The 24,239-nt window shown below is 35.7% G+C and overlaps 2 protein-coding genes and 1 non-coding gene across 3 annotated transcripts; all 3 read left to right on the forward strand.

The window, feature by feature from the left end:
- Positions 1-1,653: 1,653 nt before the first annotated feature.
- Positions 1,654-8,712, forward strand: LOC140820019 (alpha-N-acetylglucosaminidase-like). The gene is made up of 19 exons (XM_073180317.1): positions 1,654-2,140; positions 2,735-2,811; positions 3,170-3,381; positions 3,453-3,574; positions 4,213-4,298; positions 4,443-4,537; positions 4,684-4,765; positions 5,070-5,176; positions 5,287-5,317; positions 5,816-5,933; positions 6,092-6,139; positions 6,265-6,374; positions 6,678-6,780; positions 6,914-7,012; positions 7,125-7,235; positions 7,380-7,627; positions 7,709-7,946; positions 8,029-8,107; positions 8,181-8,712. Exons 1-19 carry the CDS (start codon positions 1,868-1,870, stop codon positions 8,483-8,485), a joined length of 2,544 nt encoding a protein of 847 aa, XP_073036418.1. The 5' UTR covers positions 1,654-1,867; the 3' UTR covers positions 8,486-8,712.
- Positions 8,713-8,777: 65 nt separating this feature from the next.
- LOC140820385 (U12 minor spliceosomal RNA) lies at positions 8,778-8,937 on the forward strand. Its single transcript, XR_012115460.1, has one exon. It is a non-coding gene; the product is annotated as a U12 minor spliceosomal RNA (small nuclear RNA).
- Positions 8,938-13,075: 4,138 nt separating this feature from the next.
- LOC140819397 (pyridoxine/pyridoxamine 5'-phosphate oxidase 1, chloroplastic-like) lies at positions 13,076-24,157 on the forward strand. Its single transcript, XM_073179478.1, has 14 exons — positions 13,076-13,235; positions 13,340-13,537; positions 13,626-13,664; positions 14,265-14,432; positions 14,517-14,622; positions 18,980-19,146; positions 19,258-19,500; positions 19,817-19,905; positions 20,084-20,134; positions 20,239-20,329; positions 20,761-20,865; positions 22,321-22,391; positions 22,948-23,043; positions 23,960-24,157. The coding sequence occupies exons 1-14, from the start codon at positions 13,086-13,088 to the stop codon at positions 24,024-24,026; spliced, it is 1,641 nt and encodes a 546-aa protein (XP_073035579.1). The 5' UTR covers positions 13,076-13,085; the 3' UTR covers positions 24,027-24,157.
- The last annotated feature ends 82 nt before the right edge of the window (positions 24,158-24,239 follow it).

The raw sequence follows: 24,239 nt of genomic DNA on the forward strand, positions 1-24,239 counted from the left end.
TCTCAATTACCAAATCAAGTATTTAAAATTGAAATTAAATATTTCGCAAATAAAAATAAATACTTCAAAATGTTCAATACTTAGTTACGAAAGTTTTTTTAAAAAATAATTAAATGAAATGAACATGTTTAGGGAAGTTACGTTGCATATTTGAATATCCTGTATTTTAATATCTATTCTGAGTATCTCATTTACCAAATCAAGTATTTTAAAATTGAAATTAAGTATTTCGCTAGTAAAACTAAGTACTTGAAAAAGTTCCATACTTAGTTACGAATTTGTTTTTTTAACAATAAAAAAATAATTAAATGAAATGAACTTGTCATCCAAATGAATCTTGGATGAAAATGCGAGCATTTGGAGAAATTGCGTTGTATATTCGAATATTCAGTATTTTAATACACATTCTGAGTATTTCATTTACTAAATCAAGTATTTTAAAATTGAAATGAAGTATTTCGCAAGTAAAACTAAGTATTTCAAAAAGTTCAGTTAGTTGCGAATTTATTTTATTAAATAAAAAAAATTTGAATTTAATTTACATGTCATCCAAAAACATTGGGAATGATGAGTTGAAAGAGAAGATGACCAACATAAATAGGTATTTATATAAATTTGTATTAATTAAAAGGGTAAAAAGGTAAAAATGCATTAAACATGTAGTAAAAACTAAGTTGATCTTTAATCAGGTACTAAAATACCAAAAAAAACTGATGGATACTGAATCTTAAATAAATGATTGACAAAGGCATTTTTCTCCAAATTACCCTTAGATTAATTGGTTACCCCTATATCTATGAATATTATAAGGATTATTTTGATAAATTTAGCATTCCTTGTACCGTGATCGTGATAATTCGGTCAAGAGTAGGTCTCTTGTGATACTGTCTCGCGAAGCTTTATCTATGAGACAAATCAATCCTACCGATATTCACAATAAAAGTAATACTCTTAACATAAGAAGTAATATTTTTTCATAGATAACCCAAAAAAGTATCTGTCTCACAAAATACGACCCGTAATACCGTCTCATATAAATTTTTGTCTTCAAACACCAGTCGATTACTTTGGTCCAATTTAATCCAATTTAAATTCCAAAATCAACATATACTTTGTAAAATAGACATGATCCTTTTTTAACATATATACTGCAGAAGAATGCATCAACATTAACTACCTTATATATTTTAATAAATTGACAAAAATATGTCTTTTATTCAATAAAAATTATCATGAGAACTTATTTTAATATATTCGAAAATATAATTAAATACTTTTTTATTATACTAAGAACTTAAATATTTAAAAATATGTAGGTATCTTGTGACACGATTTCATAGATATTTATCCGCGTGAAATGTAAAAAACTGGCTCGTAACAAAAGCTTTTGTGTTTAAAAAAATAATCGACTTTGTTAAAAAATATGTGAATGTGGGTGTCTACTGTAGTATGTATAATCTGATCTAACAGTTATTTATCCGTGAGACTTATCAAAAAACTGACTCATAACAAAGTTTTTGTGTTTTAAAAAATAATTTACTGTGTTAAAATATGTGAATGTGAGAGGCTATTCTAGTATATATAATCTCTACACTTTTTGTATATGATTCTGGGAATTGGAATTACATATTGTGTATATATATTTGAACAACATTATGTAAACAAGGTTCAGTCATAGTTTTTTGGTGGTTGATTGTCCGAATTCAACGTAAGAATCCAACAACTCTCTCTCTCTCTCTCTGCCGGCGTGCCCATTTGTCTCGTTCTCCGCCACCCAACAATCGTCACCTCCATTTTTATATACGATGATCGGCAACCTTTTGAATCATCAACCACTGTTTGGAAGCCTTTCTACGCTTCCTCGACAATGGCCGTCTCTTCCTTTTCTTCTTCTCTCCCATTTTCCAGCTCTGTTTCAGCTCCTCGGATGATGGGTTTTCTCTTATTCATCTTCTTGTTTGCGTTGGCGGTGCCAATGGCCGATTCCTCCACGTTGGGTGTGAAGTACATGTCGAGGCTTCTGGAGATTCAAGACAGAGAGAGAGAGCCGCCGTCTGTGCAACTCTCTGCTGTTTACGCCGCCGTCAACCGCATCGTTCCTTCCCATTCTTCCAGCTTTGAGTTCAGCATCATCTCCAAGGTACCCGATTTTGGTCCCGAACTGGAGTTTAATGTACTTTTTGTTACTGTAAAGTTGTAATATCTACTCACTTTTTCTGTTCTTGGGATTAACGATGATGAAAATGTAAGTTGCTAAAAGAACATTTCAAAAGTTCACTTTTTTGTGGTCCTTTGTTATTTCTACATGCTGAAACAGAAATGCAACTGTATATTGGTTTCCATTTGCATGTGGATTATTGGAAGCAAAAAACACAATGGCTCAATGCCTGTGGCTGTGGAAGAAAAAATGTATGAGAGTAGAACTTTGTTGTTTTGGCATTTTTTCCAACTTCTTTCTTTTTCTTTAAAATTGACTTCATAGTTTGGTTTGAGGGGCAAAACGCTACATTTTTTTAAAAAAAATCAACTGTGCTAGGCTTGCTTTTATATACCTCGGTGGTAGAACAGGACCACATAATTTTACTTGGATTGCTCTAGTAAAAACACTGCTTCACTTAAAAGCACCAGATTTTACTTGAATATGTAATGTTCATGAAGTGCTTATTTCAAGTCATGGAATACGTCTCACCCTTCACATTTATTTTACCCTCCTGTTCCTCTTTGTTCTTTGCAGGATTCCTGTGATGGAGAATCTTGCTTTAAGTTAAACAATCATCCTGGCGTTAGCCCCATTGGTTCTCCGGAAATTTTGTATGCATCAGTTGTTTTTCTTTTTGTGATGTTTTGGACCGAATAAGGAGTTTGGCACATTCTATCCTGTCATCATCAACCAAGTTGGAAATGCTATTGTATAGATTTGTGTTAATGTACTTGAGCTTAGTGGAAAATCATTGCAGTTTTTTTAATTCACGTAATTGGAGTAGAAATAGATGAATATATCAGGATGTTTTAAGTTTTGTGTAGAAATAGCCTCTCTTTTGTCGGAATTGGTGGAATTCTGCAAGTTAAGTTGCAATGTTACAATATCTGTGGTTCTAAAAATGTTTTGCTGTCTTCAAAAGCCTGTTTATTGCACAAAAGAAACTATCTTTACTGTTTTTTCCCACAGCATAAGTGGAACTACTGGGGTGGAGCTTTTGTCTGGTCTTCACTGGTACCTGAAATATTGGTGTGGAGCACATATATCTTGGGACAAAACAGGTGGTGCACAATTATCTTCGATGCCGAAATCTGGATATTTTCCCCGTATTCAAGATGTTGGGATAACAATTAAGAGGCTCACTCCTTGGAGCTACTATCAGAATGCTGTTTCCTCGAGCTGTAAGCCTTCATCCCCATCATATTTTCTAGCTGCTAAATATGCTCTGATAGGTGTTGGTATTCTTATAAAGATACATTTGCATGGTGGGACTGGGAAAGGTGGGAGAAGGAAATAGACTGGATGGCTCTTCAGGGTATTAATCTGCCATTGGCATTTACTGGTCAAGAAGCCATCTGGCAGAAAGTTTTCCAGGTACTTTTATCATCTATTTGGCTAATGTTCGGAAAACATCTATCGTATAATTAAAAAGAACAAAAGTGTAAAGAAAGAAGAATAACAAAGAATAACTCGTCAGATAACTTATGATATCCAGAAGTTTGTTCAAAAGTTCTGCCCATATGGATATTATCATATTATCCAAAAAACATATATGAGAAACAATAATATTTTTTTTCGTAACTTGGCAACCTGAGTTGTCAAAATCTATTATGCATAAAATAAAGCTACAATGATCAAATAATCAGTTGAGAATAAAACAACGTGTATTGGCAACGAATGTTTTTCACGTCATCTTAAAATTCTCGATCACATCCCTAGGAATATTGTTTTCATGAAGTCTAGCACATGTGGTATTCATTTTTGTTTGATATCCTATGATGTTAACAATGTTGAATAGATATAGACCTCAGATCTGATTGCTCGCAACAACAAATCATTTGACTTCATTCTACATATAAAAATATTCTTGAAAATCCCAAGTTTAAACCATAAAAACAAATTTGTCTTTTTCACTATATGCATGATTTTATTTAAACATGATGCTTATGTATCACTCTTTTCATTCTTCTTTCTCTCCTTTAAGGTTAACAATTTGCACCATCTTTATGCAGAATTTCAATGTAAGTGCTACAGAATTAAATGATTTCTTCGGTGGTCCGGCATTTCTTGCATGGTCGCGCATGGGAAATCTACATGGGTAAGCTTATAGATTCAGACTAATTTCTGAAGCAGACTGTTATGCCCATCACTGTTTTAAACCTGATAGCACGATTAGCTCGATTCCATTTGCCACATTAATTTTCTCCATCCCATCTAATGAGAACTTTCTTTTTTATCACAGATGGGGAGGACCGCTTCCACAAAGTTGGTTAGATCAACAACTGATACTGCAGAAGAAAATTCTTGCTCGAATGAATGAGCTAGGAATGACTCCAGGTACAGTAAATTTTAAAAGCACAAATGCATTTCTTTTTAACGAACGAACGTAATTTGCAAAATCTGCTGGTCATTGTATTTTCGCTTTTCAGTGAATTAAAACAAGCTTTTGATCATATTTTTCGCTATTTATACCTCCATTTCAGTCCTACCAGCCTTCTCCGGTAATGTTCCAGCAGCTCTTAAGCGTGTATATACATCGGCAAAAATAACACGCCTAGGAAACTGGTAAGTGCTGCCTCCTGAATGACATATATCATGCCAACAGACTGTTTCTTGATCTGTGTGTTTATTTCGTTGATAGCTCTGAAATAGGTCTCTAATGTTACGTGAATATGTGATTATTGGACATTGGTAGAGGGGATGATAAAATTGTTGAAGTCTAATGCATGATATTTATTGGTGATTGTTTGGTTTTGAAAATTTATCATTTCTGCTGGATCCAGTCTTATGGGATACTTTTTGAAACCTATTTATTTGTAAGTTAAAAATGTACGTGCTTTTAATTCAAGAATTCATTTTCATTCTTTAGGTATACGGTTGGGAGTGACCCCAGATGGTGCTGTACCTATCTGCTTGATGCAACAGATCCCTTGTTTGTTGAAATTGGGAGAGCTTTTATTCGCCAACAATTGAAAGGTACACACAACAAATTTCACTGGCTTACTTCAAGTAAATATCCCATAGGTCTACTCGTATAAAAAAGTTCCATATTTTTCCTGACATTTGGATATCCCCATGTTGTGCAGAATACGGAAGGACTAGCCACATTTATAACTGGTAAATTTGCTTGATCTTCTACAATCTAAATCTAGCTCCTATATAAGTAGGTGACTGCATTTTTTACAAATCTAAGCGTCACCAGGTCATAAACTTCTCTTGTACTGAGCTGCAAAAGTTGCAGCATGCGGAAAAGTTAGCATCCTGAGGACATGTATAAGTTTTCTTTGCATGAACAAAAAAAATGTAAGACCACACAAAAAAATGGAAAACTAATTGTGAACGACTAAAGAAAAATGATATTCTTTCCGTGGCTACTTCATTTAATCTCATGACCCTCATAGACGTGTCTTAAAACACCTCATTTCTTCAAGTTTTAACATATAGCTTTCGATATCGTGTAGCTCATCTCCTCCCCCTTCTTGAGGTTTGCTTGATATCGTAGCCTGATCATTATCGATTAAAATATGAGTTCACTTGCATTCTTTTCACACTGGTTATCTGCTCCAAACAGTAATTAATGGTTGTTTCATGAATTTTCATTACAAATTAATGCAGTGATACTTTTGACGAAAACACTCCTCCGGTTGACGACCCGGAATATATATCTGCATTAGCTGCTGCAATCTTTAAGGGCATGGAAAGTGGTGATGATGATGCAGTCTGGTTGATGCAGGTGACAATATACAAGTTTCATCACTTCGATTACTTTCCGATCAAATCCCTGCATCCTAAGAATGCTATTCAATTTGATTCCTAAGAGTTTGTTATTTACTTTTACTTATGTGTGATACACAAGTCTCGCTATGGTCTAATTTCTTTCATGTTCTGTAGGGATGGCTTTTTACTGATGATCCATTTTGGAAGCCTCCACAGATGAAGGTGAAATATGTGTCTTTCATAATGTGAATGCCATTCTTTTGAAGGCCATGCTCGAAAAATTCTGCTTTTTATTCTGTGTTTTTTTGGGTCTTTCTATCTAGAATGAAAATCTATCCCATTTTTAGGCACTTCTGCATTCTGTTCCTGTCGGAAAGTTGGTTGTTCTTGATCTGTATGCTGAAGTTAAACCAGTATGGGCTACTTCACAGCAGTTCTATGGGGTTCCTTACATATGGTATGGCTTCTCTTTTCGGTTCTGTGTGGAATTCGACCGAGATTGCTTTGTTTGCGTATCATGCCCATGATCTTACTCGATAGAAATATACTATATTAAAATGGGGTTTTCTAATTTAGTGCCAAAATCGTTTAACTGCTCTGCAGTTTCTTTTTAAATGGATATTGGTGTTAAGATTATTGGTTGAACGTGTGACTGCAGATAAGGATCGAACACCAGCAATAAAAAGTGTGAATAGGTTCAATCAGCCTCTCTTTTTGGCTTAGTTTTCGTTATTTTCTCTCACTTGTAATAGCTGTTCAGGTGTATGCTGCACAATTTTGCGGGGAACATAGAAATGTATGGAGTGATAGATTACGTGGGATCTGGACCTATAGATGCTCGCCTCAGTGCTAACTCAACCATGGCAAGTCCACTAAATTTTTTTAAGGAACTGAAATTTTACCTAGTAGAACTGTCTCCTCTGCATGACAAGCCATATGACCTTTATGATGTCACTATTCGTATCTTGCTCATCTTACTCTATTCCCATCTGTAAGGTTGGTGTTGGGATGTCAATGGAGGGTATCGAACAGAATCCCATTGTCTATGATCTTATGTCTGAAATGGCATTTCGAAACAAGAGAGTTGACGTCGAGGTAAGAAGGCTTTTCTGTGCCTTAGAGACTAAATATCCGTAGCAGATTCATCTGTTATGCAAAGTACCAGGTCGCTCCTGTCCATGACTGTGATTCCATTTTATTTTTTCAGAATTGGATAAGACTGTATGCCCAGAGACGATATGGAAAGTTGGTCCCATCAATACAAGATGGCTGGAACATTTTGTATCATACGGTTTATAACTGCACAGATGGATTAAATGTATTAGTGTCTTAACAACTTTGCTAGTTTTCATTTTCATTGGTGAATTGCAAGTAGATGCATCAAAGACATCACATATCAATTTTTATTTGGATTTTGTGGTCTGATTCATACTAAACGACTGTTATTTCTAATTTTTGACAGGACAAAAATAGAGATGTAATTATGTATTTCCCAGATGCCGATCCTAATTCAATTTCTACATCCCTTCATTTACCTCTATCTGGACAACATAACAAAAATCACCAGATTCTTGGCCGGAGAGCTATTTACGAACAAACAAGCTACTCCTACACTCATCCTCATCAATGGTATTCCACCTCTGAAGTGATACGAGCGCTTCAACTTCTTATAGCTGGCGGGGATCAACTCCACGAGAGTAACACTTACAGGTTCCTAATAATCGGATCCATATCATACTTAATTACTTAGTTTTTTTTTTTGTCTGAAACTGGCTTATTTGGCAATGTAAGGTACGACCTCGTGGATCTGACTAGGCAAGTGTTGGCAAAGTATGCAAATCAGCTTTTCTTAAAGGTTGTTGAAGCATATCAGCTAGGTGATCTGCAAGGAGTGGTAAACTTTAGCCAAACATTTCTTAAACTCGTGGAAGATATGGACACACTTTTGGCATGCCACGAGGGATTTCTTCTTGGACCCTGGCTCGAAAGCGCAAAGGAACTTGCACAGAATGAAGAACAGAGAAAACAGGTATAGGTTTCATCTCCTCCGAGGAATCTGAGCCTAAATAGTTTACTTGGTTCTAATCTGATGAAATGGTAAACTTTCACAGTTCGAGTGGAATGCAAGAACTCAAATCACAATGTGGTTTGACAACACGAAGGAGGAAGCAAGTCTGCTTCGCGACTATGGTACTTTGAATCCCTCTTGTCATTTTCTTGTTATTCAACCACTGGTCAAATGCTTAAGCGGTTTTTCTCGTAGGAAACAAGTACTGGAGTGGGCTTCTGAGGGATTACTACGGTCCTCGAGCTGCTATTTATTTCAAGTTTCTGATAGAGAGTTTAAAGACGGACAGTGGTTTTAGCCTGAAAGAATGGAGGAAGCAATGGATCAAACTAACAAATGAGTGGCAGAGTAGTAGGGACATTTTCCCAACAACTAGCAATGGCAACGCTCTCAACGTATCCCGGTTGCTCTACGAGAAGTATTTGAAAGATCCCGAATCGCACGAAATCAAGAGCCAAGACCACTCGAGGTCCGACATTTTTTATACTAGTAGTACTTAAATACAAGAATATTGAGCTAAAATATTGCTGTACTTTTGTTATATTAAGTCAATTAATAATTCGAGTTCGAGCATGGAATTTACTCGTACATGTTTCAAGCAACTTGAGAAAGGAGTAGGCGAGTAGCAGATTTGAGTCATTTGACCGAACTGAGCAGCTCGGTTTGTTTGCTCCTTCTTCGTGCGTGAGCCATTTGAACTATGAAGTAGTTATTTTGTCCCACATCGGACAAAAGCAGAAGGGAGTTGAAGGGTGAGTATTATATATTGTGAGATGCTGTCAGCGTTAAAACTTGCCTTAAACTAATGAGTAAGGAAAACAAAGTGGTCGGTGAGAACTGACCGCAGCACCCGTATTATACAATACAATGGTGCAAGAATTTATGGAGGGGTTATAGGCTGGCCGAGTGTTGACGCTGCTTACTTCGCAGAACTCGCTTGTGCGGGCCTCCCAGAAACCCACCCCCAATTCAATCCGTCAAATTTTAATGAAATAGGACTGAATTACAAATTATTATTATTAATAACCCTGTTCAAAAATTAAAGAAAGGCTACGTCGTGTACTTGTGAACAGTTATAATAACAAGTGAATTAAATTAAAATGGGTTATTATATTTTCTTCAGGGGATGATTGTCAAATTCATAAACTCTCGAATTTTACAAGACATTTTAGCTGCCGGGGCTATAACCAAGTCTGATCTTTCCTACTAAGAGAATTCCGAATCTGTGTATACAACTTTTAAAAACTTAATTCAACGTCTAACAATAATATGTATAACAAATCTAGAAACTTTAATTTGTAAGTATATTTCATTTGTTAAAAGTGGATAGAAAGAGTATGATACATCTTGTCTCATATTTTAAAAATTAAAGATTTAAAATGAATTTATAATGGGTTTACAATAAACTTCTATAATAACTTGAGTTAATTATTTTTATAAAGTGAAGATGAATAAGAAATAGTTGCTATAGAGCCCATTGTACAGTCACACAGGCGCGCTCGAACTTGGGGCGTGACGAAGAGAATTATTTATCAGCATAATGGGAATAGATCAATTTAATTATCATAAATTAACTTAAATTGACAATGTAACCCGCACACACAAAAACAGCAAAAATCGAAAAGTTATTTTACTTATAGCTTTTACCACATTAATTGTCGTGAATAAATAAATACTCCACTTTAATAAAATATTAGTCCCTTTTGCTCGTCTTATTCCACTTTAATAAGTGGAGAAGCTTCTTGCTAAATTATATTTTATATTATTATTCACAACAATTGTTATCCAAAATATATGCACAAACAAAGGTACACGAATAAATGAGAAACATCAAACTAGTATTGCGAAGAAAAAGTTAGGACAATGCTCAAAATAAAGCCAATCGAGGCCTGTATGAAATACAGTGTCCTTAAAACAGATTCGTCCTTTCCGGTGTGCTTCGAGGATGAACTTGGACGTCTGTTTCCCAGGATACAACGGAACAACCAGCAGTACCTTAGCACGAGATACCAAAAAGGCGAACTGAAATGTACCTGAACGTTATCACGAGACAGAATAACGAGAAAAAGAGCAGCAGCCGAGACAACAAAACAAGCAAAGTTTCGAAATATGAGAATGTAGGAGAGTGTGTTGGGTCATATTGAAAGACTTGAGGCTGCCTCTATTTGTAGGCACTCGTAAGGACAGTTATGGCTGGCCATGCGAATGGCCAAAGGTCTGGCTAGCTGAAACACCAAAGGTCATTTCAGTTGGAACACCAAAGGTCAACTGAAACACCAAAGGTCATAGTCCATAATATAATTTTTTCGAAAATAAAAAATAGCAAAAGGCAGGTGGGAAATTTTGCTTTGATCGGTCCGACATTCGACGCACCCAGGTCGCGCTCGTATACAAGTCAAGCCTTTTTCCACTGCAAATCGGGCCCATGATTTGCACCCCCTGCGCCTGTGTACGCGAGAAAGAGCCTCTTGACCAATCATTGTTACACCTCCCTAAAGTGCAACTCAATATAATCTCACCAATGCTATGTTTATTTCCCTGTGTGGGACATTTCCCACTTAACAACTGTTGGGCATTGCTAGTCCAATTTCCCATTCAATAGACACAAACCCAATATGCCCCAATAAGTCTCTTAGTCCAACAACAATAACATTTAGCAACTTAGTTTTTCCGATTTTCATTCAATATCAGTCTTCTTCCATATTTTTCATACCGACGGACAATGGCTGAACCCGTCACGAAAAAAAATAGTACTACTAATAATGTAATTAAACAGTTGACATCCAAGTATTAAGGATGATCAGTCGAATGTAAAGCACAATATCAGGCCATATGCAAGCAAGATTGAAATATCTAAAGCAGATCACATGTGAAAATGTTAGTAATATCCATTAGAGAACTGGCAACAATGTCTCATAGTGAGAAAGAAACCACGTCGTAAGAAGATACATATTCCTTTATGAATGTTCAAGCAAAACAATGGAGAGATGACAAAGGACTTCTGGTACAGTTTAGAAGCTTAATGGCTTCATTCGAGATTGCCTCACGATGCTAATCATCATGCAAAAATAAACACATCCCCTGGTTTTCTAGAACAAGCTTCATGTTGAACTCATGTTACTGAAAATTTTCTATGAAAATCATAGCATGACATGCATGTACTAACTAGAGCTAGAGCTAATGAATATCACCTACAATGCTTAAAAACATCAGAGAACGACTACAAAATGAATTTCAAATCCATTCATCTGTTTATTTGAAACGTGTAATATGTAGATATAGTGTTTAGCATCGGTGCTACTAACTGAGTTATTCACCTGAGGATAATAGATTCGATCTACCCCAATTCCTGTACAATTCATGATGGCCTTATGAGTTTAGAAAGATCAATGAACTTGTGCAGCAGTCAAGAGATGAAAAGGTGGAAATTGATGGTGGCATTGTAGCTGCAGGTTTGGAGAATCTGAAACATGGCTCATGTTGAAAGGTGGTCATTAAACATCTGTCCAAAGTTTAAGTGCCCGAACCAGAAAGAGTCAGAATTCGGAAAAGGCTTTTGGCCAATATCTGACCGAAAACATACAGCAGAGACATCCAAGTGGTGAAAGACTACACAAGTCACATTTTCCCCGTAACCATATAAAAGCAAAAGATTTTCCAACAAAGTTAAAGAAGACACGTGACACAACCACTCCATTAATGAAGAATGAGCCACTCAACCACCACAATATGACAGCATTGACCACCCAATTGCTAAAAAAAGACAATAAAAAATGAAACTGGGATTCAGCATTTAACTTTAAAAATGGTCCACTCAACATGATTGAATCATGCATCTCCAGGTTTATTTCATGGAAAATAATCAGGGAAACCATGTAATAGTATTTATCAACTTGATTTTATTATCTTTATGAAGGAATGAAAATGCAAATAGTAGCTAACATTTATTTAAACTCATTATGTTCTGTTTTATTTGGTCACACCTGAGAAGTTTAAGCACAAGAGAATGACAGCTCATAGGTTCAGGATGCACATAAATAACTTGAAAACCATCATTTCCATAGCAGACAGAAGCATTACACTTTTACAACCAAATTGTGGCGAGTGTTGTGATTTCTCCCATCCCAGAATCTCCACCAAGTCGTCGCACAGTCGGACAACGAGGCGCTAGAGGCATGGAAAGTGGTCAGATTCAGCTTTCCAATGCTTCAATCCCAAAAGTTAAAGTACCAGAACTTTTAGTTTACAGAACAACTCTTCATTTGGTGTCCACTCTGTCCCTAGGCAAGCAAAATCCTTCAGTTTGAGAACTTCAAGATTGGGTAATGAATGTACGATTGCCAAATCATGCAATGGAATCCCAACTCCACCTAAAGTCAAAATTTTAGGTGAGGGTGGAAAATGAAACATTGGGCTGAACTCAAGTTTAGAAAGTCTAGTGGAGTTACACGTATCTTCAATGCTTTGAGTTGATGTAAGTTGCCAAGGTTCTCAAGTTCATAGTCCGGCCATTCTTTTTCCACCAAGCAACAAGAATCATAAAAAAAAAAAATTGATTTCTTGATGTTCGGAATGCTCTGCAACATTTCCTTGGTGAATCTCACATTTCATAATCCTGAAAGAGTCTGAAAGTCATCAAGAACTCAATGTTTTCTGTAGAAATCGAATTTGGTAGCGGTTGTATCGAGCAAATTAGCTCCATTACACTTTACATGCCTTAGATGTGGCATAACCCAGATTTCCACCGACAAGTTACTTTTACTTTATTCAAATTTCCAATGTTTGGGTCGGACAATATTCACTTAGAAGAGAAATCTGATGATGAGTCCCAGAAGGGCTAGCATACACAACACAGCTTGGTGGGAAAAGTGGAAAGGACCTGTCTGCCACTTTATGTGTTAAACAGGAGATATAAGCCGAAAATCAACACTTAAATTTGATAACACAAGATCAAAGATAAAGATACAGAACTAATATTATTTCACATGCCATGCACATAAATATCAATTTTTTTGGGTGACGTAATAAAAACATTATATTATAATTATAATTACAAAAATTATGAAATTCAATGTGTGTAATTTTCTTTTGTATGATAAAATGTTGGCACAGACATTGATGCGAAGTAGGAGGACCATGAAATGTCTCCTCACTCAATCACTACTGCAATTTCCTCTCCCCAATATTCCAATTTCGGCTGCTAATTTGGCTGCTACCAACCAAATTCTCAAGCTTCCTCCTTTTTCCTGTGTAATTTGCACTCTCGCGCATCATCATACACTCCAGCATGCTTGAAGATTATTGCTTTTCGCTACAATATATAGGTTAATTGGAGTTTTTTTTGTCGATGTTAGGTTCGGGGTTTTTTGGGTTTCAATTCGAGGATTAATCTCAGAGGGTATTGTTCTAATTCTATTATCGGGTTGAAGTCGATGGCTACTGCGAGAGTTGTGCAGGACCCAGAGTCTATTTCATATTTGAATCAACGAGAGGCAGCGGAAATCGATGAAATTCTCATGGGCCCACTTGGGTTTAGCGTTGATCAGCTAATGGTCGGCTATTTTTACGCTTTTGTTTAGCTTTGATTGTGTTTGAATGAATAGGTTTTTGGGGTTGAATCTTTGAATATATCGATTGCAGGAATTGGCTGGTTTGAGTGTAGCTGCTTCGATAGCTGAGGTAAGTTTTATGGTCTCGTCTTTGTAAACCTTCCTGTTTTATTCCTTTTTGGCGGCAGTTGTTTTTATAATTGCCTAGGAGCATCAATCACATCTTAACTTTGGTTGTTAGCTGATGAGGTGCGAGTGCTTATTAGTAGGGGCTCTTTAGAATGGTTGCTCTCTTTCCAAAATTAGATATCATAACCACTGGCGGACCCTTTTACACTGCTAACTAGTTCAAAGTGCTACAACTGGATGAAATACTTAATGAATTCAAGGGAATGATGGAAAAAGGCTGTTGATATTGAAAGTTTTGCAATGAAAACTCACTCATAATGGTCAGCTGGTTTTTATTTAGGATTGTTATATCTGAGACTGAAGTCAAGCCCACACCGGGGCTTTAGATATGTAAGCTGTGTGTCTAGTTAAGTGGGCTCATCCATAATAATGTGAAGGTCTCTCTCTATTTTCTTTTGGGTTAGCTTTTGGAGAAAAAAATTTAATGGAGACTTCATAGCTGTTATGTACACTATTATATTTGAATTAAAACCATAGGGATAATTATACCAGGGAGATGTTTTATGTGGACTGGACTCAAAAGAATGCTCTTCTTATGCAGGTCTATAAACCAACCGAATGTAATCGTGTTCTTGCTATATGTGGCCCGGGGAATAATGGAGGTGATGGCCTTGTAGCTGCTCGTCATTTGCATCATTTTGGTTATAAACCAGTTATTTGTTATCCAAAGCGCACTGCTAAAGCTCTTTATAATGGGTTGGTAACACAGGTATCACTGTATTGGATATGGCTCAAGTTTACTAGCGCGCATAACCTAACCTAGCAGCATTGCTTATGCATTAATTTTTTGTAGTTGGTGTCACTTTCCATTCCTTTCCTATCAGTGGAAGACCTACCTCTGGATTTGTCCACAAGTTACGACGTCATAGTGGATGCAATGTTTGGGTTCTCATTTCATGGTACTTATTAGTTTCTTTAAGTTGTATCTTTCTTTAAACTTTGGCGTTGATTGAGCAGATATTACTGTTTGGTGGAGTTTTATCGTGGGAATGCTTCGAAGAAGGAAAAACAATTAATCTTCTTTAAATAAATCTTTCATGACTAAGAATTGAATGAATGTATTATGAGAACTACTTTATTTGATTCTTTCTCTGTGACTTGGGTGAAAAGTTGGGTATGTCGTGGACTAACTTCTTTGGGTCTGAGCAAAAGAGAAACCTTTTTTTTTTTGGGGGGGGGGGGGGGGGGGGGCTGGTAGAATCAGATGGCGATGGTGATTGCCTTTTTAAGATGGGAGTAGAGAAGGTGGATTTACTGCTTGAAAAAGGATGCGGGACGAGTATGAGCGGTGAAACTGTTTTAATAAAGCTGGAAGTTGGGAGCAATATCGAGAAAGGATCGTGTCAAGGGGTTGTGCATTGATTAGATGAAGATCTGTTAATATCAGGGGCGGAGGTTCGGCTACATGAAGGGGACTCATTCGAGCCGTTCTACGAATGGAGAGGCCAAACCTAGTTGTTCTCCAATAAATTAAAAGAGAGGTGGTAGACTGAAGTTTTATTGCTAGTGTGTGGAAATCCATGTTGGTGGAGTGGATTGCTTTACCGGCAGTTGGCCGGTGAGGGGATATCTTGGTTATGTGAGATCCAAGATTGGTTTCCGTTAGGGACAAACTGATTGGGGAATCCTCCGTATCTGTTCCCATTGAGAAGGATAATAATATTATGGCGGTGTGCGGCTCATGTGAACCGCGAATGAGACCATTTTTGGAATAAATTGGCAAGATTGAGAGTTTTGTGTGGGAAGAAATGGTGTTTATGTGGAGATTTTAATGTCGTGAGATTGTTAAGCGAAAAACCAATTTGTTGTTGATTAGATAGATTCTTATTTCTGAGAGGATGGGTGGAGATATACCCTTGTTATAGACAAATAGTTTTACCCTGAATTACTTCGGTTCATTTTCCAGTTATTCTGAACACGGAAAAGGTTAAATGGGGATCATCTCCTTTTAGATTTGAGCATGTGTGGTTGAAACACAAGAGCTTTAAATCATCATTTTAGTCATGGTGGAACAATGCAGAATTTCATGGATGGGAGCAGTATGAATTTATGAGGAAACTTAAAGCTATTAAGTGTGATCTTTGAAGATGGAATGAAGAGGTCTTTGGGTTGGTAGAAGAGAGGTTGTCTGAATTGAGAGAAAAAATTAGAAGGCTGGACAAGATGCAGACTGAGGGGCTGGGATCCGAGGCGGTGGCAACTGAAAGAAAGGAAGCGAAATGGGTGTTAGAAAAAATAGTGCGTCGAAGGAATAAGATGAACAATCAAAAAACGAAGGTCAAATGGGTCATGGAAAGGGAACGCAATACAAAGTTCTTTCGTTCTCTCTTGAATCAGCAGAAGAGTAAGGCTACCATCAATAAACTAGAAAGGTCTGACGGGTCGGTTATTGTTGGTGAGGATTAAATAAAATCAATCATAGTCAAATTTTTCAAAGAGTTGTCTAGTAAACCAAGGACGAGGGCTGGGTATTGAAGGAGTGGATTGGTGCCCCATTGATGGCGACTTGATACTAGAGCTTGAAAAACTCTTCTTAGAATATAAGGTCAAGAAGGCAGTGTTTGAGTGTGACGGTTGTAAGGCTCTGAGACCGGATGGATTTACCTTGGCGTTTTATCAGGATTGTGGGATATTGTTAAAGGAGATATAATGAAAATTTTCAGTTAGTTCTTCGAAGGGGGTGTCATAAATGGTATTACTAATGAGACATACATTTGTTTGGTTCCAAATAAACAAGATTCGATCAAGGTTAAAGATTTTAGGCCTATTAGTCTTAATACTAGCCTGTACAAGATTATAGTTAAGTGTTGTCAGCACGGCTGAAGAAAGTTTTGTTATACAAAATATCAGAATCTCAGAATGCCTTCATTGATGGGAGACAAATTCTTGATTGTTCTCACATTGCGAATGAGATAGTACAAGAATGTCTTCATTGATGGGAGACAAATTCTTGATTGTTCTCACATTACGAATGAGATAGTGCAAGAGGGTAGGTGGAAAAAGAAGAAAATGTGGGTTTTTAATGTTGATTTTGAGAAAACATATGATAATGTGGACTGGAATTTCCTGGATTTGTGCTAAGGAAGAACGGGTTTGGTGAGAGATAGAGAAGGTGGATCAAGGGTTGTGTTTCGAACATGTCATTCTCGGTTATGATTAATGGGAGACCTAGGGGTAAATTTCAAGCACAGTTTGCGGATGACACTCTTTTTTTGTCAAGAAAGAGGACCACATCAGGTTGTTGGTGGACATTGTGAGGTCGTTTTGTGACATATCAATTATCAGGTTTAAAATTCAATTGGGAGAAGGGTGCTTTGTTGGGTCTCACCTGCAAAGAAGATGAAGTGGAAGAGTTAGCCCAATAAACTGGGCGTGGTGGAGAGAAATGGCCAATTAAGTATTTAGGGTGCCTTTAGAACTCTCGTTTTAGGAACCGATTATGACTAAGTTGTCAAAGAAGTTTGCAAGCTAGAAAAAAGCATTTATATCAAGAGGGGGAGCTTAACGTTGATTGCAGCGGTATTGAATACTTTGTCGACGTATTTCATGTCTTTTTTTTAGGGTACCAAAGGGCATAGCAGAGGCAATGAAGAAGACTATGATGGATTTTCTTTGCGATGGAGCTGGAGGTGACTCGCATTGTCATTTAAGTGCATGGGAGCAGGTGTGCAAACGAAAAGATAGAAGAGGATTGAGAATTGGGAACATTTGTTTGAGGAATAGGGCTCTGTTGGGAAATGATGGTGGAGGTTTTATGCAGATGACGAGTTGTTGTGGAAGAAGATCAGAGAGTAAATACGAGTTATAACAGATTGGATGAGATGCTGGTTCAGCAAGGAACGTTACTTTCAGATACCCGTGGAAGTTTATTTCTAGATCTTACCCGACTTTTCATCAATTATTTATTTCGGCTATCTTTGGTACATAGTATGCCTATATCTCTTTGTTTGAGAATTCATCATTTTCCCCTTCACGGGACTTGGATTTTCGGAGGGTTTTGAGGGATGTGGAGTTACATGAGTTGAGTGTGTTATTAGGATAATTAGATAAGATCAAATTGATTGAAGGGGTAGATGATGTTAGAGTGTGGGGTGGGGATCCGTCATTTCTCTTTTCAGATTAGTCTTTCTTCGAGTCATTCTTTTCGAGTAGTAGTTTTCCCTTTTTTTTCTTTTTTCCATGTTATTTGATTCCGGTCCCAACAAAGATTCAAGTATTTTCATGGATAGTTGTTGTTCTGGATAAGTAGCCGACTTCGGCTATGATGCAAAAGAGACGACCCACATGTGCTTTGTGCCCAAATTGGTGTGTGTCGTGTCGGAATGAGAGGGAGACGCGGGACCATATGTTGATTCATTGTACCTTCACGAGTGGTTTGTGGGCTAGAGCTTTGGACAAATTGAGATTGGTTTAGGTGGTGCCAAGAACAACGCAAGATTCATTTTCCACTTATCTTGACATCTTGGAAAGAAAGGGGCAGAATTTTTTGGAGAGTGGTGGTTCATAGCATATGTTGGTCTGTGTGGTTAGAGAGGAATAGAAGACTTTTTTACAACATTGAAAAGTCGAGTGACGAGTGCCGGGAAAAGATCAAGATTCAAATTTCTACTTGGATTAAGTTTCATGTAGAGTTTGTGACATGATCATGGTCTTGTTTAGCATTGTATCATGAGGGGATCACTAGACCGCTTAGTGTAATTAATTGCCTTTACGTATATAATAAAATATCACAAATTTGAAATATTTGGATTGTAATCAAATGTTCAGAGGGAAGTCATAAGATCAGTGAATTGGTAAGTTTGTGAGAGCACCTGTGTATGAGCCAAGTTCCTACCACCCTTACACGTGGAGATGTCAATAATTGTAACCAGAAAATGTCTGGCTACCTGTTGGGTATTATGTCGAAGGACTACTGAGATCTTCTAGGAAGATGTTCACGTTTAATTGTTAGCTCGCTTTCAGCTGTCATATCTCTGTAAATTATACTTAATCAAACTTAATTTTCCTTACCAAGTGATGCTAATTTAAATAAATAAAAGCAAAAGAGTTGTGTGAGTATTGTTTTATTTTTCTGATGATTAATTAATTGACTAGTCATTTATATGATTTAATTAATTGACTTCGTTTATATGAGACAGTTACATTCACTCTATTGAGTTCAAGATAATGCAATTTAGAGATTTATTTACCTTGGGCTACTGCAGCAGCTTTCATATAATCCAACTATGTTTGGTAACGCCTATTGTACTCATCCAGGTAGTCCTAGGCCTCCTTTTGATGGTCTGATACAGAGGTTTGTAGACTTAGGAAATCTCAAGCAAAAGCAGCAGAAATTACCTGCCATAGTCTCTGTAGATATTCCATCTGGATGGCATGTTGAAGAAGGTGATCTTAGTGGCGAAGGAATCAAACCAAATATGCTGGTATGTATTTATTTTGAAATTTCTATACTTTATCACTAAACATCTTTAAGATGGCATTTTTCTTTTCCTCTCCTGTCGATGAGTATTTAAAACGTGGGTAGCTGTGTGTAGGTTTCGTTAACTGCTCCTAAGTTGTGTGCCAAAAAGTTTTCTGGTCCTCATCACTTTCTAGGTGGCAGATTTGTTCCCCCATCCATTGCAGAGAAATTCAAGCTTAACCTGCCAGAATATCCTGGAAGTTCTATGTGTGTTCGAATTGGAAAGCCTCCACGAGTTGATATATCCACTCTTAGAGAAAACTATATCTCTCCCGAGTTTTCTGAGGACCAAGCTGATGCTGATCCCTTTGCTCAGGTATTACTTCACATCAAACTGGGTGACTGTTTTCTTTTTCACTTAAACACCGTCTGTGTCCAGAAATGGATTTTGGCCTGGACCATTACTAGTATAGAACAGAAGAAACGGAAGTACCGGGCCATCAGTTAGCAGATTCTGGTATGCATCAGCCATCGAGAATCTGCCAGATTTTAAATTTATTAGAATTCTGAGAATCCAGGAATCTTGTTACTTGACCATGACATTTATGTCGAGCTGAATGTAGATCGAGATGAAATTTCCTAACAGTATTACACATGCTTTTTGTGATTTGTAGTTTTTTGTGTTGCTGTAGTTCCAAAAATGGTTTGATGATGCTATGGCGTCCGGATTGAAGGAACCTAATGCTATGTCGCTTTCTACGACCGGAAAAGATGGAAAACCGTAAGTTTCTTAAAAATCTGATTTTATCGGCGCTATGACACGCAGCTATAAACTTTTACAACTAGTTTGAGTGGTTTGGTTCCTGCAAAATCACTTTATTGTCTTTCACCGTGTTGCTGTTACTCGTTACTTCTGTTGAATTTTCATTAAGTCTGCGTATTTTTATATGTTGCTACAGTTCGTCAAGAATGGTCTTGCTGAAAGGGCTTGACAAAGATGGTTTTGTCTGGTGAGTTCTGCTGTATTACATCATTTTAATATACAGTATATTGCTTTGATGAATTTTGTCTGGTTTTTCAATTTAGAATTCACAGCCTCTCATCTTTTGGACAGGTACACAAATTATGAAAGTCGAAAGGCTCATCAACTATCAGAAAATCCTCATGCAGCGCTGCTGTTTTACTGGGATGCTTTGAATCGTCAGGTATTTCTTATATTTTTATCCATTTTTTATAAAGTGGTCAATTCACAAGTACTATTGGCACCATTTTCTTTATCTGAGGGAATTTCGTTGTTTCCTGTCACTATTTTAAAAATGAGTAGTAAATAAAATTGTGGTTTTTGCACTGTAACTCTGTAACGTCCTTGCCTTGAGAAGAATTCACAAAGGTCATAACTGGAATCAACGCCTTCTAGTCTCCAAGGTGTTTAAAACATCATTTTTAATTCTAAATACCAAACCCCCAGAACTAGGTTGCACCTTGAACTAGACCTTACCATTTGGCTAGCTTGTGCTGTCAGAGTCTAAGATTCTCAAAAAATGCTTAGTACCATGAAGAACAAAATGCTGCAACATTATTTTTGTCTCAAATCTTTCTTGGATGAGCAAAGGTTCAACATGCATTGTTGCTTCAGGTAAGAATTGAAGGGCCAGTGCAAAAGGTTTCAGATGAAGAATCTGAGAAATACTTTCACAGCCGACCAAGAGGAAGCCAGATTGGAGCAATAGTTAGCAAACAGGTTTCTTTTTTGCCATTCTTAGGTTTGATTTCTTGCATCCTGTCAATATCTCTGTTATTTTACTACACTAGGAATGTACACGTGCGATGCACGTAGGTGACTAATAATGAAAAATATAATCACGAGAATTAGATAATGTTTAAAGTCGTTTGAATAACATAATGTTTATAAGTATTTATCAATCTAAATATATCAAAACACAATACATAAAAATACAGCATGACAATAAATCATATATATTCACTTATTTATATGACATTTGTCAATCCGCGACATAATACAGCTCTCTTAAATGATAAATCAGCACAAATATTTTTCTTTCAAAATGAAAAAAACAATAAAAATAAAATTAACAGAATAATGAATTTTATAAAATCAAAACTAAAATTTACTTAAACAGAGTACACATAGACAAATATCAAATAAAATTCTCTTATTTTACTAAATATCATAATGATGTTAAAATAAAATTATTAAAATTATTATTAAGATAAATATCACTTTTGTTTTTGCTTACTTTTAACACATTGCGGATTTTATTTAATTTCTATGTTTTTTTAGAATACATATTATAGATAATTAATTTTATATCAGAATCAATCATTTATAAATTAATATTGGTGATTAATAATTTAAGAGAAATAACATTTTAACATAATACCACTCAAATAAATATATATAGTAAAAAAACATATATAAATAAAATAATATGTAATACTCAGTTAAAAAATTTTATATGTAAAATTGTAATATATAACAAATGATAATAAACTATCAATATAATTCATATTTATTATAAGGATTATATTGAATATTTTTTTTTAAAGATTATATCATAAATTTAGTTTAAAATTTAGAGAAAAAAAGAAGAATGTGTATTAATGTCCAAATATATCTAAAATGGACAATGAATCACAAAAATTGACTAAGAAATGTAGTAAATAATTTTTTACATAAAATTTAGAAAATAAAGAAGAATGTGAATTAATGTCCAAATCTATCTAAGATGGACAATGAATCACAAAAAAACCCTTAAAATATATTAATTTAATTTGCTAACTTAAATGAACAAGAAAATGTAAAAAAATAATTTTTTTTGCATAAAATTTAAGAAATAAAAAGGAATGTGTATTAATGCCCAAATTCATTTAAGATGGACAATGAATTAAAAAAAACATTAAGATAACCTAATAATTTAATTGGTCAACTTAAATGAACAAGGAAATGTAAAAAAAATAGTGTTTTGGCATAAAATTTAAGAAATAAAGAGGAATGTGTATTAATATCCAAATTCATTTAAGATGGACAATGAATTAAAAAAAAACACTTAAGATAACCTAATAATTTAATGGGCCAACTTAAATGAACAAGGAGATATAAGGAAATTCACAATTGAAGTGGTATATTTATATGTATGTTAGATATTGTCTAGATCTGTCTCTTATTTTCCTTCAGAGCACGGTAATATCTGGAAGGCATGTTCTCCACCAACTAGAAGAAGAGCTGGAGGCTCAGTTTGCTGATGGGTTAGTTATTCATGCTTAACCACGAAGACCTAATTATTATATACATTCTGCATGGATTAGCGTGGGACGGTGGGTGGAGAGTATTATCATGGATAAGATGCATTTCAGCACGCATATCATTCATGCATTTCTAGATTTAAATGTGCGAACTAATCCATTTGCATCCATACTGATCAGTTTGCCTGCATCTGAGGATCAGGGATAATACGCGGTCATGTTGCTATATGATGGATTTCTCATGACTGGCTTCGTTATGATAATACAACAATTTTTACATTCTGGCATAGAATCTCCTCTTTTGGCAATGCATTGTCGAAAGCGGATATAGAAACTCGGCACTCCACACTTCACCTAGTTGATCATGATGATTATATGTGGTAAACCAACTTCATAAATTTTTTAGCATGTAATATGGATGGCTAGAGGAACTAGCCTACAGACATCCTTATTTTCAAGTATTGTGTCAAATACCATGTTAACACCGTGCTATCTGGCTTGATTATAGTCTACGAAGCAAAGTGTTCTATTTTAACATTTTCTTCATGTGGCAATGCAGAAGCCTGATCCCAAAACCAAAATATTGGGGAGGATATAGACTCAAACCGCAGCTTTTTGAGTTTTGGCAAGGACAGCCATCTCGCTTGCATGACAGGTGTGTTATTGAAAGTAACAGTGTTTTTGCAACAGTAGAACACGCTAGGTGTTTATTCAGTGAATTTCATTTGTATTGAAAATATTTATATTTGTATCCATCCTTAATACATAAATATATATTGGTAGTGTTCTAAAAATCAGTAGACAGCGGGCAGGTGGCTATCTAGGCTGTCATTAAAAATTAATTTTTATAGTATTTAGTAACATTATATATTAATATCTTTAACTTAATTTTTATTTTATTTTTATTGTAAAATCATTATTTGATATAGGTGGGGAGAACATAGCTAATAGAAAAATAAGATGAAGTTTTCATTTTAGGATATTAAATAATTGTTTAAAGAAACTTAATATCATCATTGAGAACATGGCTAATAAAAAAATAAGATAAAAGCTTTTTATTTTAGGATATTAAATCATTGTTTAAAATAACTCAATACCATCATTGTGATATTCCTCTTGGTCGGATGAAAAATTATCCTCATGAAGTTCTCTATCTAGATCGCAGACGAAAAAGAAGTTTGGTGTGTTAAGACAGGCCAACAAATCGCATTTCTTGTTGGACTATGGTTTATGACCTATAAAATAGTTATCTTTAGTTATTTTTATTGAACTTGTAATTTAAATTAAAAGACCAAAATTTAAAAAAAAAAATTAAAAACCTAACTGCTAGGGTCGCCTAGAATTTTTTCTATGATGTCCGCCGCATCTATCGCCCAGGCTGATTTTAGAACAGTATTATGTACATAAATATGCATTCATTTGTGTGTGTGTCAACAATTATTTATTTTCCTTTTTTGATGATGTAATAAATGTATATGCATAAATATACATTCATTTGTATGTATCTATGTGACAACAATGATTTATTTTCCCTTTTTGGTGATATGCCCCATGTATTACAATGTTTTCAGGTTACGTTACTCTCCAGAGGTGATGGATGGGAAGAATGTGTGGAAAATTGATAGATTGTCTCCATGACTAGTATTCTCAGTATCTTCGTTATGAGATATCAATTCTGAAGTTCCTTTTGTTTCTTAGTTTTTTCTTCTTCATGTCGATAGCAATACAATGCACACTATCCAATGTGGTGAGACGATATATGCACATATAATTACAGCTCCGGGTTACATGAAATCTTCTTCTCTGTGCAATTGGTTTATTGTGGCAATTGAAATATTCTGTGTGATGAGG

Source organism: Primulina eburnea, chromosome 18 (genome assembly GCF_022965805.1).
Source record: "Primulina eburnea isolate SZY01 chromosome 18, ASM2296580v1, whole genome shotgun sequence".
Classification (NCBI taxonomy): domain Eukaryota; kingdom Viridiplantae; phylum Streptophyta; class Magnoliopsida; order Lamiales; family Gesneriaceae; genus Primulina; species Primulina eburnea.

What these genes read in the sequence shown, in the direction of transcription:
- LOC140820019 (XM_073180317.1), top strand. Translation starts at nt 1,868, where the DNA reads ATGGCCGTCTCTTCCTTTTCTTCTTCTCTCCCATTTTCCAGCTCTGTT. An exon ending in ATTGGTTCTCCGGAAATTTT is followed by an intron (nt 2,812 to 3,169) that starts GTATGCATCAGT and finishes TTTTTCCCACAG; the next exon opens with CATAAGTGGAACTACTGGGG. An exon ending in TCTGGCAGAAAGTTTTCCAG is followed by an intron (nt 3,575 to 4,212) that starts GTACTTTTATCA and finishes ATCTTTATGCAG; the next exon opens with AATTTCAATGTAAGTGCTAC.
- LOC140819397 (XM_073179478.1), top strand. Translation starts at nt 13,086, where the DNA reads ATGTTGGCACAGACATTGATGCGAAGTAGGAGGACCATGAAATGTCTC. An exon ending in GACAAAGATGGTTTTGTCTG is followed by an intron (nt 20,135 to 20,238) that starts GTGAGTTCTGCT and finishes TCTTTTGGACAG; the next exon opens with GTACACAAATTATGAAAGTC. An exon ending in GAGGCTCAGTTTGCTGATGG is followed by an intron (nt 22,392 to 22,947) that starts GTTAGTTATTCA and finishes GTGGCAATGCAG; the next exon opens with AAGCCTGATCCCAAAACCAA.